Source organism: Cebidichthys violaceus, unplaced genomic scaffold (assembly GCF_023349555.1).
Source record: "Cebidichthys violaceus isolate CVI_PGR_0920_01 unplaced genomic scaffold, fCebVio1.0.p SCAF_11, whole genome shotgun sequence".
Classification (NCBI taxonomy): Eukaryota; Metazoa; Chordata; class Actinopteri; order Perciformes; family Stichaeidae; genus Cebidichthys; species Cebidichthys violaceus.
This window is the reverse complement of record NW_027176274.1, coordinates 17,130,977-17,148,996: the sequence shown is the minus strand read 5'-3', so window position 1 is coordinate 17,148,996 and position 18,020 is coordinate 17,130,977. Positions and strand designations below refer to the sequence as shown.

Genomic DNA, 18,020 nt, shown 5'->3' with positions numbered 1-18,020 from the left:
GTCAAAAAAAACTTTTTTTTTAATCTCTATACGTAGCATCCTCCGTCTTTCAGAAATGCCATCTTATTAGCTCGTTGAAGGGCCATCAAACAAATTGGCAAACTACAAAAAGTAATTGCCTTTAATTCAGGCTATCAACCCACCTCCCCCGCTACTCTGGTGATGTCAGCATGACTGTGCCAAACAGCCATAAATGCGTAAAAGACTTGGCAGCCATATTGTCAAGTCTTGGAGTGAAGTTGGACAGAGAGGAATGATGGGCTGAGTAAAACTGCTAAGATCACCATTGATTCAGCGAATACAGCTCCTCCTCCACTGGATGACAGGAAAATGAGATACTCTATCAAAGCTGCAGAGACTGCAGAGGAAAGCGTGATTTGTGTGTTTGGAGGGAATACAGCATGAAGGCTGGGCTTCAACATCACTTAAGAGTGGAGTCATTTGAATTGAAATCCATATTTTTTTTATTTTTTTTATGTTGTTTGATATACTAGGATCTGTTGTGAATCTTTTTATCCATCAATCAACTCACAACTTTTGCTCTTTTTTTTACTTTCTTTTTCAAAAGGCCAAGGAACTGATGGAATGACGAGATGTATTAAGTTTCAAAACATGCATTTGGACATCCTCACACAGCTTGGACATGGTTCTTCTCTTGCACATGTGTTTAGTCCATCAGGCCCTGCCCTCTCATATCTGAGTGGTGATGTCAGGAAATGAGAGGTTTTTCCGGGTCTCACAGCTATTTGTTACACCCCGGAGCTTACGCACTAGGTCAAAGTCAGACTTTGGGGCTGGATGAGGTATATTACACATACGCTCCTCATGGTCAGAACTACTACTCATTGCTGGAAAATCATGACAACGACTATGAGACGCAGTTTTGCCGTGATGCTTGTTTTAATAGTGAGTTGACATACCAACCGCTGGAGGATATGAGTGGTCACCGAATTCATTTGAATCCACCAGCTGATCCACTATGGCAGCTTAACAAAAGGTTCCAATATAGGAATTCCTCTAATTTGAATACTAAATGGACTGTTACATTTCACACAAGTGCAGCAACGGGTCGGGTAGATCCCCATTATCACGCCATTGTTTCTTTATACATGGAAATAAGAGAGCAAACCATATGCAAATATCCTCATCCCATTGAGACCAAGATCCTGAAGGCAAGGTCACAAATAAGGACACTGAAATGTGTTTGTAAATGAGTAGTCATTAACTCCACTTTGAGGCGACGGTTCTTTTCCGACCTTCTTCTCAATTCAAAATGTGGAACCAGACGGAAAGACAAGCATGAAAGTTCATTCTTGACCTCGGGAGCAATAAATGTGAAAGATCAATAAAAACCTTTAGTTGACCACAAGTAAAGATTATTTTGTCAAGCAGAAATAGTCTGCAGATGAGATAAACAGAACCAAGTTCTATTTTAGACAGCTTAGACATCAATCTTTACGACCATTCAAGCAAAGTCACTGTGACATTGACTTGTAGACTGGGAGGGGATGTCTTTGTAGGGTCAGGGTTTCTTTTACAGCATTGACAGCCTGTTGTGAGCCCATTGTGAAAGGGTGACGTAAAAATCTCTCCTGACTTTGCACTTTTAAACTCATATAGCAGATATTTTACGCCCCCACTGGAAGAAACTGCCTACATACACAGCACTGTCCATGTGTTGCACAGCAACCTTATATACAACACACTTCCCATGCTTCAATTGGAGAACTGCCTATTTTAGTTTGCAATATGAACTTAAGGACATCCAGTAAGCAGAATAACAAGTCACTCCAACTACGCATGTTCCATTGGGGAAGAAAGTTTCGCAACATCACAACTGCTTTTGACAGGACTGCTCAGGGAACTGTTTTGTGCCGGTTTTTGGTCCTTCAATGCGTTTGTAAGTAGATTCTGTTTACTAGGTACGACTGGACTGGACCTGGACATGAAGGGAAATCGCCCAAAACTGTTTTGGTCACTATGCAGTCAAAAATCAGCAAACAGCTGAAACTAAGAACACCAAAGTTTAGGATAAACAAGTTCATACTGAAATAAAAACAGTTAATCAACATGTCTGTGGTATCTCCAGAATGTTTAAAATCTGTTTCTATTTGGCTTTCACTTTTTTTTAATTTGAAGGGATCATTTCAGATTTTAAACATTTTACTGCCCCTAATAAAGTCACCTGTTACTAAAACTTAAAACCAAATTGTGTTAGGTTCATACCGTCTTCCCATTCCACCATACACACATAATAAGTTGGAAGGAGCAACTCAGTTAAAATGTGAATCACCAAAAATGGGATGTTGTCGGCATTATGTTGCTATAATTACACGCATTACACTGCAAGTGGACTAAAGGCCGTTGGTTGCAGTGGACTTCCCTGTCATGATTTCATTGAATCTGTGATATATGTGAAATTTCCTCCAACCACAGAACACTGTACCACGAGTCAGTGTTGCGGCTCGCAGCTACGGTTGCTAACAGTATAAATAGCGCAAACAACGGTAACAGTGTTGACAAAGTTCACCATCAGTTTAACACTGTTTAAAGCATCGTTTAATGTGACGATGCTTTAGGCTGAACTGAGACCACATCACAACAATTATAAAATCTAACGTCACCTCTGGTCACCAACCAAGGGAGGGTCTGGTGGTTTGGCTCAAGAACTAAAACATGAAAGATGACAAAAAGTTCAGACTGTCTGAGCAGCATGAGCAAACCATGTCTCACCAAGGGACAAACACAATTTGTAAAGTCTTTTTAAATGAATTATTCCTTCTATTTATCTATGTGGTGGATTTCCCTGACAAAAAAAGGAGGTGGGGATGTTTGTTCATAAAAAAATAGTGGCAGATTTATAGTAGACTTAAAATTTGTGTCCTCCAAAATAATTTTGAAACGTTCCACTTCTTTCCCAGTCAAGCCACAAAACAGCTGCATGTTTTAAAGTGTAATTATTCTATTCCTGCCGAGACCCACAATGACTACCCACTGCTTCATATAGTCTTCATGACAAATTTAATTTCCAAGAGAAACAGCAGCTATTAGCAATAAGCTAGCTCTTGCAGGTAAATGACCTGTGTGTGTCCGAAACCTGTGTTTCTCAATTGGTGGTACTAGTACCCCTAGGGGTACTGTGGAATACTGCAGGGGGTATGTGAGATTTAAAAAAAAAAATTAAAATATCAGTCATGCATAATTTAATAACGTTATATATTCAATATTCCTATTTCCAATGCTAACATTAACTGCCAAAAACTGTTAACTGCTGCCAAACATGAAATCTTCTTATGTCTTATGCATTTTTTTATAGAAAATTTATTTTGAGGGCCCCCTAACGCAGATTAGCATTTTTGAAAAATAATGTTAGCAAAAAATGAAATACTACTTGTGTCTGCTGAACATTTTAAGAGCACAAAAACCTCATTGTGTATTGTATTGGTAACATTATCATGTACTGAAATCAACCAGAGACAGAGTGACACATTAACCATCTTGACTGCTTTAGGCACTTTAAGCTAGCATGGTTAGCGACGACTCTATGGGCACTTTCGCCACAGAATCTTACAAGGTGGCAGACGTATCTTTGCTGGACGCCCAATAAACAACAAGCCCTCCAAATTAAACTATGACACCACAAAAATGCTTTTTCTGATCTGATCACCATATCAGTGATCTTACGCCACTATGGTAAAGGTTTAGCTTCGGCACAAACAGCCATAAACACACAGTAACAGTGGGAACTGGCCTCACCTTCAAACAAGTGTTTCTCTCTCACCAGTGTCTGCGTAAAACAATTCTAACCATTATTAAATCCATGGCTCTCACCAGGGGCTACAAGCTAATAGCCAATTATGCACAGGGATGTTTCCTTCGAGGCTTATTAGAAGTTCCACTTATTACTTTATCCATTTGTGCGGCTAAGGACACAAAAACAACTTCTCGCGCTAAGGTCGTGGTCATTCTGGCTGTATCTCACAATGGCATTGCTGTCCATTGCCTAAAGCACTTAACTGACTCATGGGGTATAGAGGGTCCTCCGGTACCGCAAGGTTGGCGGTTCGGTCCCTGGCTGCTACGTGTCCTGTGCCAAAGTGTCCCTGAGCAAGACACAGAACCCCAAATCGCTCCCAGGACACTTCACAGCAGCCCACCACTCCTAATATGCCACGGATGGGTTAAATGCAGAGGTTAAATTTCATATATATGTACCAAATGTAAATGACGATTATAATAAAGTTTAAGCTGTAGTTTAAGTTCAAGTTAACTAAAGACTGGATGGCTTCAGTAATGTAACAGGAAAACAGGAAGTCAAAAAAAGCCAGAGGCTGTTGGAAAGCAAGGTTGTTTGTGTCTGGAGTGAGCAGCTCGTATGTGTGAGCGCATGAGAATATGTGAGCGTGTGTCAAAGAGGTAAAGGCTGGGTTATGCTATTGTAGAGGGACAAAGATATCTGTGTTATATGCAACAACCCTAAAAATGAAGAGGTAACGATAAACTGAAAACACACATCTCATCCACAACCTCTTGTTGTAGGTATCCTATGCAAAGTCATGGATCACATGGGTATTGAGAACAAATGCTGTTGTTGAGTCACCAAATCCTGACCCTTCACTGAGAGTCTATTATAATACAATGGTGAATACATGTCGTATTTGATTTGTGTCCTGTCTATCCCTTTATATTGTTGTCACCGTGTAAATAGAGCGTCACTGTAAGGCCAGCGCATTTATTATGCCTGGTATGATGCGATGCTCATTCTTGTTATAGAGGGTCAATATTTGTTTTTTTATGAGGGATGGGGGTTGAACTGGTTCCACCGGATGAAGAAGAATAAAGTTTCCAGGTCACTGAATGAATCCTGGTCTTTGACAGACGGGCCTTTTCTTTTGCGGTGCCCTCTGGCACATTGGACTGTTGCCTCATGGAATTTATTTGATGTGAATTTGTTATACATGATTTATTCCCACGGGAATCAAGAGAAGAAAAAAGCCGACCGCGTGGCAGACTTGAGTGCTCTGTCAATACGATATTTATAATAATGTACTTGGCCCCATGCAGACACACAGAATATTTTCAGCTTATTATGAATGCAAACATTTCTTGCGAGCTGTCAGGTTGATGAACACTCAGTTTTTTGTTGTCGTGCAATGCCTTGATTGTGGTCCTTAGGGTCACTACACATTTGCAAACTCAACCTTCTCATCCTGAATAGCTTTCAGACAAAAACCTTTTTCAGACACGGACCCTCCTCCCAACCTGCTTGTTGTTGATTAGTTTGGCTTGGGGCTCCTGGGAGGTACAGCTGTTTTTCTGTCACCTGACACTTCTGGAGTACCTTTTAGACAACTGCTGAAGCATGAAGGGAAACCCATTTTACCAGTAGAAAAAAAAAGAGAAAAAGTTTGTTTTGGTGACTTTTCATTTATGTTTAAAATACACTTAGGGTCACCTGAGCTGGTATAGTTTAAAAGTCTGCTTTTGGGAGAAATCCAGCCAAAATCTGAAGGAGTGTACATGTTGGCAAAAGGGTTGTTTTGTCTGAGAAACCCAGATAGCTGAAACCTTTTCTCAGCCTCTTAAACACACAGACCACCAGTGTGTGGGTTGGCATAACATTTCCCCAGCTCCTCTCTGCTCTGTGAGAGAACAGGCCTGTTATTTTAAGCCTGACTTAAATGCTCGAAAATATCCTAAATGGCACAGCGGTTGACCTTGATTAAGATTCGTTTTTTTGAAAATATATGCTGCGGTTTGGGTTGCTGTGAATCCTGCTGAGTGTAATATAAACCTGGAAGTCCAACCCAAAGCCTCTGGCTCCTCACGAAAAGGCCAATGGACCCGCCTCCCATTGAAGGAAAAAGAGTTTGGGTTCTAAAATAAGACCATCTGACGTCATCATATAAAACCAGATCCTGAGTGTTTGTTCTTTTGCTCTCCCAAAACTGACATAGTGCGTAATAAGATACCACAGAGTTGAAAAAATAATGAAAAAAGTCATGTGAAACAAGCCATTCTCCCAACAGTCAAAGAACAGCAAAGTGGAACAGTTTTCCAGACTTGTGAACATGGAAACAACCTTCTGTCCTACGCTGCCTCAACTCATGACTATATGCACCTGGGAAAGAAAAAAAAACGAATAACAAAATAGACTTTGTTTAGACAAGATAAAAAAAGACGCTAAACTGAGAAGACATAGAGGCATCTCCAACAGAATCGGCAGTTTTCTGAAACCCAAATGCGTTTACATCTGCAGTGAGTCAAACTGTGTCAGCATATTTTGTCAGTGAAGTTAAACTTAGTCCACAAGTCTTATTTTTTCTTCTTCTACTTAAACATATAAAAATTGAAAGCAGTGCATTTTATTGTCCTTTTTTTTTTTTTTTACCTACTATTCTATGCCTCACAAACTTTAAAGCTTAATTGTGTATCTTGCGTGTGTTGATTCTCCGGTGCCTTCCTGTGTAAACTTGATTCATCCCCATTACAGTTTGAACTCCATACTCAGCTTGACACTCATTGTTGGATTCGTTGTTTTTCGGAGAGACCAATGCTGGAGCAGATACATACACCCAAAACTGTCATAAAACTGGCCAGGGTCTGTTGAAATACCACTTAAGTAAATTAATTCCAAGAAATGTGAAAATGTGAGTCATGTGCAACATGCTTTAAGCTTAAAATAAACGGAATTCAAAAGTTAGTCCAAGTTAGCAGGCAGTGGTCTGTCCTCGGTAAGATTGTACAACTAACATCGGTGGTTATATTTCCCTGTTTCAGGTCGTTACAGAGAAAAACAAAACACACATCCACTGCACTGCACTGTAGACAGGCCGGGCTTCTGGTGAAGGCAGTCTATCACAGATTAATGTTCAATAAAACAGAAGAGAGAGGGGGAGATGTGACTTACTCTTTTGCACAGCAGGGACATTAATGAAAGTGCTGAGTCAGAGTCTTTAAAGGATCCAGTGGTAACTTTTAAAAATGGATTGGTCCTTGGGAATGCCCTAAAATTTTTTGCTGTGTAACAAAATGTCAAGAATACTTTATAAACTATAAAACACATTTTTTAACGACTTCTCCTTCGCTGCACTTCAATGTCAGATAGAAATATGCGGGACTTAAGGGAAAATACTTTTGATTTGAAAAGAAGATTTGATTGCAATACTGAATTCCTAAACATCAGAAACGTCAGGTGGCTCAGGCTCAGCGTGTCACTTACACACAAATAGGGAGCTTTACTGACTAAGTGTATACACCGGCTACTGTTTTCTCATCCAACTCAACACCCATTGTAATACAGGACCTCTCAGTGGTGTGTTCACAGTCTAATCCCCGGCCACGGACCAGATAAAAACAAAAGCAAACAGAGCAGGCGGGGTTGTCTGGGTGGTCCCGATTCACACTGACAGCTCATAAGGCAAATAGGCTGCTGGATTTTCTTTTGGAATACAACTGTATTTATAGAGGTGTTAAAATAGCAGGAAAGTTTAAAATATAGGATTTTGTAAAAGCTGCCACATTATGAGAGCTTTCAGGTTGACACCTGATATTCATGTAAAACAAACAACATGCAGTTAACTGCTCAACTTTATAATCCGCAGCAACTGCAGGGACATAATGAGAATGTTTCACTTGACCATTAAAATAATGTATTTTATTATGACTTTCCTCATTTAGAAGTTCAGCATACCAATATCCCTTAAATCCTGAATGTATTAACTCACCACTAACATGACTCACAACCTCGCAAAGAAATGTAATAATATCTTTGTTATTCTGCACTTGTTTCTCCAGTTTCAAACTTTATATATTCAATATATTTGGGTCACTATTACCATTTTCAAACAGCAACATTCTTGGCTAATTAAGACGTTAAACTCCTTCCCCTGAGGAACTGATTTTAAGTCATTCAGAATTGAAATGCCAGCTGACAATCAATATAAAGTGTGATCTGTTGGTTCTGAACTGTGAGTTCAATCAGGCAGAGATGTGAATGAAGTATAGAAAAACTGTTTATCATCACAGATAATATGTGATAATAAAGTCGTGACAGAAAGCCTTTGGCTCTCAGACAGCTCAGAGACATTTTTAATCTTGGGGCGTCCGTCCTGAGCAGCAGGGAGATAAATCCCCCCCCCCTCCCCCCCATGGAGTCCTGACATTGGTGGTGGTGTCTGATGAGGCTGATGAAATGATGAAGCAGGTGGATCCTCAAATACTGGGGCGATGATGTGGAGGCTAGGGTTGGGGTGGGGGGCATGTGTAACGGCAGCATGAACGTACTGAAGGCTGAGAGAGAATCCTATTTAAAAGAAGACAGCAGCAACATGATAGGCAGTATGTGTGTCGCTGTGCTATTGGATAAATATGATCAGCTGATTTGACATAAATTAACAGTGGCAAACAATGACAGAAGGAATTTATGGGTGAGCATGCGTGAGAGGAGTGAATGGCCGGATGTATGACAAAAAAACTAAAGGCCCAAGCATGCAAAAGAAAAGTCTTCCTGACTGGTCTTACGCTAGAGCCTCATTTATAAATAAAGTTATTGTGATGAGGAATGCCTGGAAACATGAACTGAGTAGAAAGAAGAGAGAGGCTTTGTGTCAAGGTCTTGCAGAAGTAATTCCTTTCCTTAAAGCTTTACTGTATTTCCGCAGATATACTTAAGACAGTGCCTCGCAACTGTAATCATTTTGTCATTCTGTCGACATCCTCCACAATCAATAAAGATTAATTTTGTTTCGGTTTCTTGGCTATCTCATCTTCACAACTTTTCACAACCTACGTGTGTTGGTTAATTAGAGCACATGAAATGGCTGAGGGACAAAGAATGACATTTGACCTCTGCCCAATGCTCCAGGCCTGCAACGTGCTGATTAGAGTAGCCTGTGGTCCGACAGATGGAAAAAGAGACTTTAAATGGACACGGCTGGGTTATATTAGGAAACTTTTCCTTTTAGTTAGCGCTGAGAGCAGGTAGAGGGGTGTGGGGTCACCAGGATGCACCAGTGAGAGAGCGTTGCGGTGGGGATGTCGGCCAAGCTCAGTTTAACATCTGTGGTGGGAGGAGCCTACTTGATAACCCTGACGACATTCCTGCTCTCCAGCTGGAGCTCTTAATCTTAGTTCTATGGATGACTGGCCAAATGTAGATTGCGCTGAGACACGCAGTCAGAATTTAGCCAAAATATGAGACTTGAATGATCACAACTTGTTTTTAGTAAAGTATTTAGTAATAATTGTTGTAATGAGTAACTGTAAAATACTCACTAAAAAGTAGTTGGTTGTTCCAAGTAAGTTTGTTGATCTTGATCTTTTATAAAGTCAAAAAAACTTCATCATCAGGACATCTACAACTATTTTTTTTGCTTTTTTATGTTCCAGAGGTGCAGCGAACACATAGATTAAGACTGCTGCTGCCCTCCACTGGACAAATCAAGTCAAAAATAGTAGGTTTAAAACAGATCATAATAATAAGGGCAGAATATGTAAGAATAGAAACATGTATCATCTCCATAGATTCGGCAAGCACAAGCCAATGTACTGTAAGAGTCTGGGTCTATTCCAAGAATCAAGCCCTGTATTCATCAAACTGCTAAACGTGAAGTGAAAGATTAAAAAGTAAGATTAAAATTAGTCACTTTGAATGCCTTTCACACATTAAACAAAGTGTTAATCCTCCTTATTTTGACTTCAAATATGTTTAAATTCAAAAGAGCTCTGGAGGTGTCTGGTTGAGGTATTTTTAGATGGCTTCCAAACATAGACAGAGCAGAGGATGCACCTTTCTTCAGATGTTTTTGCATGACTTTATTAGTCATTGTATCTGTCAAATGCTCTGATTTAGAAAGTCTGTTACAACCTGAAATAAACAGGATTCAGTCGTAGAGAAACATCATGATGAAAAAAGGCAAGGATCTATGAAAAGGTGTTAAAGTGTGTTCACTAAAAGGTGATACCGTGGCATCAACTACTAGATATACCTTCATACTGTCTGATCGCAGAAGCACATTTCCGAACAGTGTTTTGTGATTGTGTCTTTTGGGTATTTTCTCGTCAACCTTTATGGACTTTGAACTGGAATTTGAACACGCCATGTCTTGTCCTGTAATTTCCTTTCATTTGATGTGTGTTGTGTTGGAAGCCATTGTATAAACACCATTATAGTCCTGACTGCACACAGGCACAATTACACTCTGGTGACCTGCAGCCAAAACTGAGAAATATACTTCCAACTTTCCATTGAGTGCAATAACACTATAAACTAAAGTAAAGTGCATCACTTACTTAATGTAGTCCAAATTAATTCACATTAGATTCAGTTATCAACATTATAATTGAAAAACAATTAACAATCATTAGAAATTAGAAGTTACTTAAGAAAGTCACATTATAAAGGGTCTCAGAACCAATGTCATATTTACATAAAGTACAGTAACACAAGAGTTAGTTTTGTGCAATGTGTCATACATGCAGTAAAAGTTAAGTTCAATGTTCTCTAGTAAGAGCAGGTTTGAGATTGCTCTGTGTAGTACATTTACATATGGGCGTAGCTGTGTTGTACTCATGTGTATGGCAACCTGTTTTCACATTTAATAGCTGGACTGGATATGTGTTGCAGATATGCATAATTTTATTTTTCCTAGTTAAAATGAATATTTCAGATATCAACAACAATGTTCTTTCTATCCACAAATGTAATTTCAGATGTCGGCAGTCTTCCAGAAAAGTCCAAAAGTCACTTTTGCCATTGGTGTGTATTGGGCTTTCAATATCTGCTTTCCACAATTGCATTTTTGATATCTAGAATGAACGTTCTGGGTATGTGCAATGCAATTCTTACTAGGAAAAACTCCCAGATATCCTTTTTCCAGATATCCATAAAGTCATTTTCAATATAAGATAAGATAAGATAATTCTTTATTAGTCCTGCAGTGGGGATATTTACAGGATTACAGCAGCATAGTGGATAGTGCAAACAAGAGACATAGTAAAGAAACAAGATCAAAACAAGTATTATAAATAAGTAATAAAACAGTAAAGAACATTAAATAAGTAAAAAAGTTTAAAAAAATAACACAAAAATATTATATATGCAGACATATATATCCACCAGGGGTGTCAAACTAATCTTCACTCTGGGCCACATCAGCATCATGGTTTCCCTCAAAGGGCCAGTTGTAAATGTAACTACACCCTAACATATTCGTAAATAACTGTCTCTGCATTTGATTATTGTTTATTCAAGTGTAACAATATTGTACATGCAGTTATATAAATGTCAAAATATATTTAAACACATTTCTGTTATTATAATTTAAATCCTTTTAATTTAGGGTTAAGAAACCCACATTACTCTATCAAAGATCAAACTTTTAAAGAAAATAACAAAGACAAATATCAAGCACAAGTTATTACATTCACTTTGTTCAAAGCTTAAAATCCTTTCAAGGGTGCATTTTCACAATCTCATGTGAAATATTTCATCTGTTGTAAAGCCACGTTTAAAGTAGTCTTCAATGTACTCACAATCCATTTATATGTAAAATGTAGGGTAACCTATGAAGAGCTGTTTCTATGACTGTTGTGTTTAAGTATCTTATAATTTTGACTTTCTATCTCGTAATTATGACTTTTTACCTCATAACTTCGACTTTCTATCTCATAATTTCGACTATGAGGATATTTTTATTATCAAATCTAACTTTTAATTATTATTTTTTAAACTTTTTTTTTTTGCTGGCGGATTCGTGGGCCACATAAAATGACGAGGCAGGCCGAATCGAATCGAATTCGGCCCGCGGGCCTTGAGTTTGACACCCCTGAACAGAATAATTGTAGTATGTGCAAGTGTATTTATATTGCACAGATTTTTAGTGTTGTTAGTGTTGTGTGTTCTACTGGGAGCAGAGCTGGTTGTGCAGCCTGACAGTGGCAGGAAGGAAGGACCTGCGGTACCTCTCCTTCACACACAGGGGTGAATCAGCTGGTGGCTGAAGGAGCTGCCCAGAGCTGCCAGGGCGTCCTGCATGGGGTGGGAGGTGTTGTCCATCAGGGACCTCCTGTCTCCCACCACCTCCACCGTATCCAGTGGACACCCCAGCACACTGCTGTCCAATGGACAACAATGGTTAAAGGGAACACATTTTTTCTTAGGATACGGGTCATAATTCTCCTCATCACAGACAAAGCCCTACATAACATAGCCCCCTTCCTACCTTTCTGAGCTCCTGCACTGACACGCTCCCACACGTAACCTCAATTCCGCAGACGGCAGAACTGCACTCAAAACTCACCTTTTTAAATCTGCTTTTAACCTGTGATTCATTGTTGATGCAATGCAATTGTCTTTTTACAGTCATAATGTCAATAATTTGCTTCGTTTGTATTGATATTGCTTTTACTAGTAGCTTGAAAGCTAACACAGCATCTGGAAGCTCCATCTTGAACTTACGTATTCTGTTGCACCAGCGCTCAAACTCGACAATGTAATCGACCATGGAGACGCCATTTTCTCTTGCAATCCGGTCATACTCTGTGTACGCCTCGTACTGCCGATTTTTCCAGCTCTCGTAAGACTTCTTCTCGTCAAACGGCAGCGGAACTTTGTAATTGCCAGCTGCCATCCTCTGCTACCATGTTAATTCAATAACTCCAGCGACAACAGTACATGTTTAATACTTTACTCAAAACGTATGCTCGACATCAACAACAATGACTACACATCTTCCGTTCCTCTAGAACTAGCAACGTTACACACATGCGCACTGGTTAACTCTCCAAAACTTAACAAAAACGGCCACTATATAGTGTGAGGAATTCTAAGTTTTAAAGCATTCCTAGTGCTGGATATTATGTGTCACAGTGTGTAGGAAGTGTTAAACCAAGGAGTGTGGTCATTGAATGTATATTGAGTGTCTGTGATAGGGGTTTGAGGAATGTCAGAAGGTGTAAATCTGCGGGGGAAGAAGGTAGTTGACGGAGGTGTCTGCCCAGGACAATGGGTCAGGATCCAAGGGGGAGCTTATCAGATTTCAGCCAATCGTGGAGCAGATCGATGGGCTGAGGAATGTGACTCTTGGGAGACAAAGAACTGTAAATCCCAGGAGAGGATCAGACCTTCTCCTGACCATGATGCAGATATATACGTATCTGTCTCGTGGCCCGGACAGGGCCTCAGAATCAGACCTTCTCCTGACCATGATGCAGATATATACGTATCTGTCTCGTGGCCCGGACAGGGCCTCAGAATCAGACCTTCTCCTGACCATGATGCAGATATATACGTATCTGTCTCGTGGCCCGGACAGGGCCTCAGAATCAGACCTTCTCCTGACCATGATGCAGATATATACGTATCTGTCTCGTGGCCCGGACAGGGCCTCAGAATCAGACCTTCTCCTGACCATGATGCAGATATATACGTATCTGTCTCGTGGCCCGGACAGGGCCTCAGAATCAGACCTTCTCCTGACCATGATGCAGATATATACGTATCTGTCTCGTGGCCCGGACAGGGCCTCAGAATCAGACCTTCTCCTGACCATGATGCAGATATATACGTATCTGTCTCGTGGCCCGGACAGGGCCTCAGAATCAGACCTTCTCCTGACCATGATGCAGATATATACGTATCTGTCTCGTGGCCCGGACAGGGCCTCAGAATCAGACCTTCTCCTGACCATGATGCAGATATATACGTATCTGTCTCGTGGCCCGGACAGGGCCTCAGAATCAGACCTTCTCCTGACCATGATGCAGATATATACGTATCTGTCTCGTGGCCCGGACAGGGCCTCAGAATCAGACCTCCTCCTGACCATGATGCAGACATGCCTCGTGGCCCGGACAGGGCCTCACTTTCATGAAATGTATTTGTTTGTTTTGTTATTAATAGTGTAATTCAGTTTGTAATTGTATAGCTTATGTTTGTTTTTAAATATCTTTTGATTTGATTGTAAATCGGAACCAGCTGGTTATTTGATACGACTCTGTTGACGAAAAGTACAGTAGAGAGCGTGAGCTGCGGCCTTCCATAGCGAGAGAGGTAGAATCCCAACAATAGCCACTATTACTATTTGTGGACTTGTCACCATCAAATCATACCAAGTCCTTTGCTGTTACTATCAGCTTTGTTCTGCAGGTTCAACTTAAAAACATCCTGTCACATGTAACTGTGAGATCAAACATAAAGGTTTTGAAAGAAACGTTAGACAGATAATATCTATGACACCTACTTCCCTTAAAGCGATGCAATTTCCTAATAGAGCATCAACGATACCACCAGCAGCACACAAGGACCTCTAAGCCAAATAGCTTTATTCTTGTCAACCTGTGTGCAACAAGACCGCAAGGATGAAGCTGCAACTTTTGATCCTTACTGTTTTGCGGTATTTGGTTCTAACCAATCAAGAAGAAGAGGAAAAACAGGTAAACGATGGGACTTTCTCAATTTGTGTTATCCTCAGGTTGTAGTTAGTGTGTTAAACTATCATGCAAATTCCAATCATTCATTCAAATTAGTGGTAAACGTGAGCAAATAGCAAAAGACTTAAACATTAGGCTAAGACTTTAGAACAGGTTTTTTTGCCTTTCAGTATAATTGCACGGTGGACATGTGCTATTATGATACAGTGATGTATAATTCTGTTGTCTAAAATTATTATATTAAGCTAATTTTAATGGACACATTCAAGTTGGTTTGGAGGTTTACCTGGTTTAGGAGGCAATATTCAACTTTTTGTCAAATCTTTTAAGCTGCATTAAGCAATTTCATACACCAGCTAGCCAGGAAATTGGATATATATACAGTATACAGCACTTATTTGGTTTCTCTCTGAGATTTGGATAAGAAAATACCATGTCATGTCTAGCCATTCATGGTAAGGTGACAGCCAGCAGCTTGTTAGCTTAGCTTAGCTTATACCACAAAGTCTGAAAGCAGCTCTCTGACATTCAAAGCTAACATTTAACTGTTGTAAAGAGAAGGGAAGTGAGCGTATTTCCCAAAATGGCAAACCAATCCTTGTGTTTTTTTGATACCTACTGTATACAGAAGATACCCCACCAGTGACCATTACTAAATACCACGACTACTTTCAATAATAATAATGATAATTTGGGCAATTGGGTAAAACTTCCTCTTAATTTGGTCGGATGCCGCCTTTATTGGCTGATAAGATCTTTGCAGTTTTAACATATTCTGTTCTCTATTGCAGCTATGGCAACTGTCTACTGGTACTTCTTCTACTGCTGCTTGTGAACTGTATGACTTTGTTTTTATTCAGCAGCTGATAACAGAGGGATTTTACGAAGACGCTTTCATCAACTCCAGTCACAATTTCACATTTGCGTACGACGACGATGACCCGTCTGCTCCTTGCAGTGTAATGGTGCCTGGATTCAACAGCTTGGGCCTGATGATCACCTACATCGTCGTGTTCGTCCTCAGCGTGGTCGGCAACAGCGTGGTCGTCTATGTGCTTTGCTCCATGAAGAAAGGGAGAGGTAGCACGGATGTCTACCTGATGCACCTGGCGATGGCCGACCTTCTCTTCTGCCTCACCCTCCCGTTCTGGGCCGTCAATGCTCATTCCGGTTGGATCTTTGGCAACTTCCTGTGCAAACTCCTGTCAGGCTTCCAGGAGGCGTCGGTATACAGTGGTGTCTTCCTGCTGGCATGCATCAGCGTCGACCGCCACTTCGCCATCGTGAGAGCTACGCGTGCCCGCCCCTCCCACCACCTGTCGGTTAAAGTGGCGTGCGCTGTGGTGTGGCTCATGGCCGGAGTGCTGTCCTTACCCAGTGCCGTTCAGAAGGAGAGCATGCGCGCTGAGGACCTGGGCCAGAACATTTGCTATGAAAACCTAACTGGCGAAAGCAGCGACCATTGGCGCATCGGAATGCGTGTTCTGCGCCATACGATGGGCTTTTTCCTGCCGCTGGTGGTGATGGCCGTCTGCTATGGCTGGATTGTGGTGACGCTGTGTCACATGCGCAATCAACAAAAGCACAAGGCCATACGCGTCATCCTGGCGGTGGTGTTAGCCTTCGTTCTGTGCTGGCTGCCATACAACATCACCGTGCTGATTGACACGCTCATACGAGGCGAAGCCATTGCATTGGAGACGTGTGAAACGCACTACATAGTGGAAGTGGTGCTGGATGTGACCCAAGTGTTGGCCTTCATGCACTGTGCGGTGAATCCGGTGCTGTACGCCTTCATTGGCGAGAAGTTCCGTAACCAGCTGCTCTCAGCTCTTTACAGACAGGGGCTCATCAGCAAGCGAATCCACATGGCTTACAGGAAGGGCTCAGCCAGCAGCGTAGGCAGCGTCAGATCTAGAAACACCTCGACCATGTAAATAAAAGGGAGGAACAGTTGGCCTGTCCAAAGAAAACAAAATCCATCTGCCCACGTCTCTGAAGGTCACTGTTTTACAGGGGTTTATGTGCCAAAGTAGGCCGGGAGCAGGGGCTGGTAGATTTTAGATCATTAGGCCAGGCTAGCTGTTTCCCCCTTCCTCCCGTCTTTGCTAAGCTAAGCTATCGTTACTGAATAAACAGATCTTAGAGTGGTGTTTCCTCAAAAAAAAATAACAAGCTTTTTTCCTTAAGTGTCAAACATCATCCTCTAATGTTAATTACCCTAACAAGTAATACCATGGGTGGAACATGAATGTACATGGTTCACATGTCTGGTACTCAAGTTAAAGGTTGGGAGTATTTCTATTGACTCTCAACAACTATCAACATGGCAGCCGCTGCAACTGCTCGCAGCTAACGGTGCTAACAGCGCCAACAACTCCAAAAACACGGCAACATTGTTGACAGAGCAAACAGTGTTATTAACCTGAGGGGGAAACGGATTGTGGGCTTCTGCAACAATGCTGCCATTATCAGATATAGCCAGTAGGGCACACTCACATGCACAAACATGCACTAAAAGCATGCACGGCTATGTCAACAATGCAAGGAGAAGCTTGGATTACAGCACACACAGAGGGTAGACATTACGCCACTATATCTTTACACAGCAAAAAGTTGTTTGCTGCTATAACAATGCTCTGAATCCTGTATATTGCACCTTTAAAATTGAATAGTCACTCAAAAGCTTCAGCTGGATGTTTGCTTTAGTATCCTGTCTCAATCCAAATGTGTAGCCTTTAGATTGAGAAGGCAACATATATATGGCGTATATATATATATATATATATATATATATATATATATACATGCCATCTAATTAGTTAATGAGAAAGCTGAAAAGCCATTGAGTAAATAGGGGCCAATACTTTTTCAACTTTGAGAACGGGTCATTCATTGAGAATGTAATGTTATTTCTTTACGTTTTATATAAAAACAAATCCCTTCAAGTCCTTTAACGATGTAATTTCCTTGTGTTTTTGTTCCTGAGACAATGTGGACATGACTGGGGAGCCTTCTTCTTATTTTACCATCTTTTTTGTCCTTAAGCAAAACAGTAGTTAAAAATAAAAAAAGTATTTTTCTCGTTATCAGATATCTTAATCTTTCAAACAGGAAGAGGTGGTGACATCAGCAAAAAAAGGTACCGTCTGTCTCTTTGATGAATGCTTTTCATTTATGCACACATGTGCAAACTGCTGGTGCAGGAAACGTTACATTGTTCTTTATAATCTGTGCTGTGATCTTAAAATGCTGTATTTTCTCATTGTCCAGTAATCTTTTTTCTTGCATACATAAAAAATGCATTATCCCGATTATCCCGACCTTGATCACATGAATGTTTGTGCACGTGCAGGTAGTACATGTGCATGGGTGCATGTGCATATCTGTATCTGAGTGGGTGGCCTTGTGGCTAATATAAAGATCAAGAAGTGGGAGAGTGTCTGCATGAGAAAGTGGGACGGATGTTCTCACATTGTCTAATGATATTAACTATTATGGTATTATCCTATTATTCTCAGCTGCAAAACTCATTTATACTCTTCTTTCTAATAGTTTATAGTGTCCAGAATTGTTTTTAATGTTTG

The 18,020-nt window shown here is 40.7% G+C and overlaps 1 protein-coding gene across 2 annotated transcripts; it reads left to right on the top strand.

Moving 5' to 3' along the window:
- Positions 1-14,338: 14,338 nt before the first annotated feature.
- cxcr2 (chemokine (C-X-C motif) receptor 2) lies at positions 14,339-17,161 on the top strand. Of its 2 annotated transcripts, none has more exons than XM_068735925.1 (2): positions 14,339-14,436; positions 15,297-17,161. In XM_068735925.1, exons 1-2 carry the CDS (start codon positions 14,362-14,364, stop codon positions 16,368-16,370), a joined length of 1,149 nt encoding a protein of 382 aa, XP_068592026.1. In that variant the 5' UTR covers positions 14,339-14,361; the 3' UTR covers positions 16,371-17,161. The 2 variants fall into 2 exon arrangements, with proteins under 2 accessions (XP_068592026.1, XP_068592019.1); XM_068735918.1 differs by having other exon boundaries at positions 15,294-17,161.
- Positions 17,162-18,020: the final 859 nt, after the last annotated feature.

Coding starts and splice junctions, on each gene's coding strand:
- cxcr2 (XM_068735918.1), top strand. CDS start 14,362: ATGAAGCTGCAACTTTTGATCCTTACTGTTTTGCGGTATTTGGTTCTA. Junction 14,437..15,293: donor AAGAAGAAGAGGAAAAACAG/GTAAACGATGGG, acceptor GTTTTTATTCAG/CAGCTGATAACAGAGGGATT.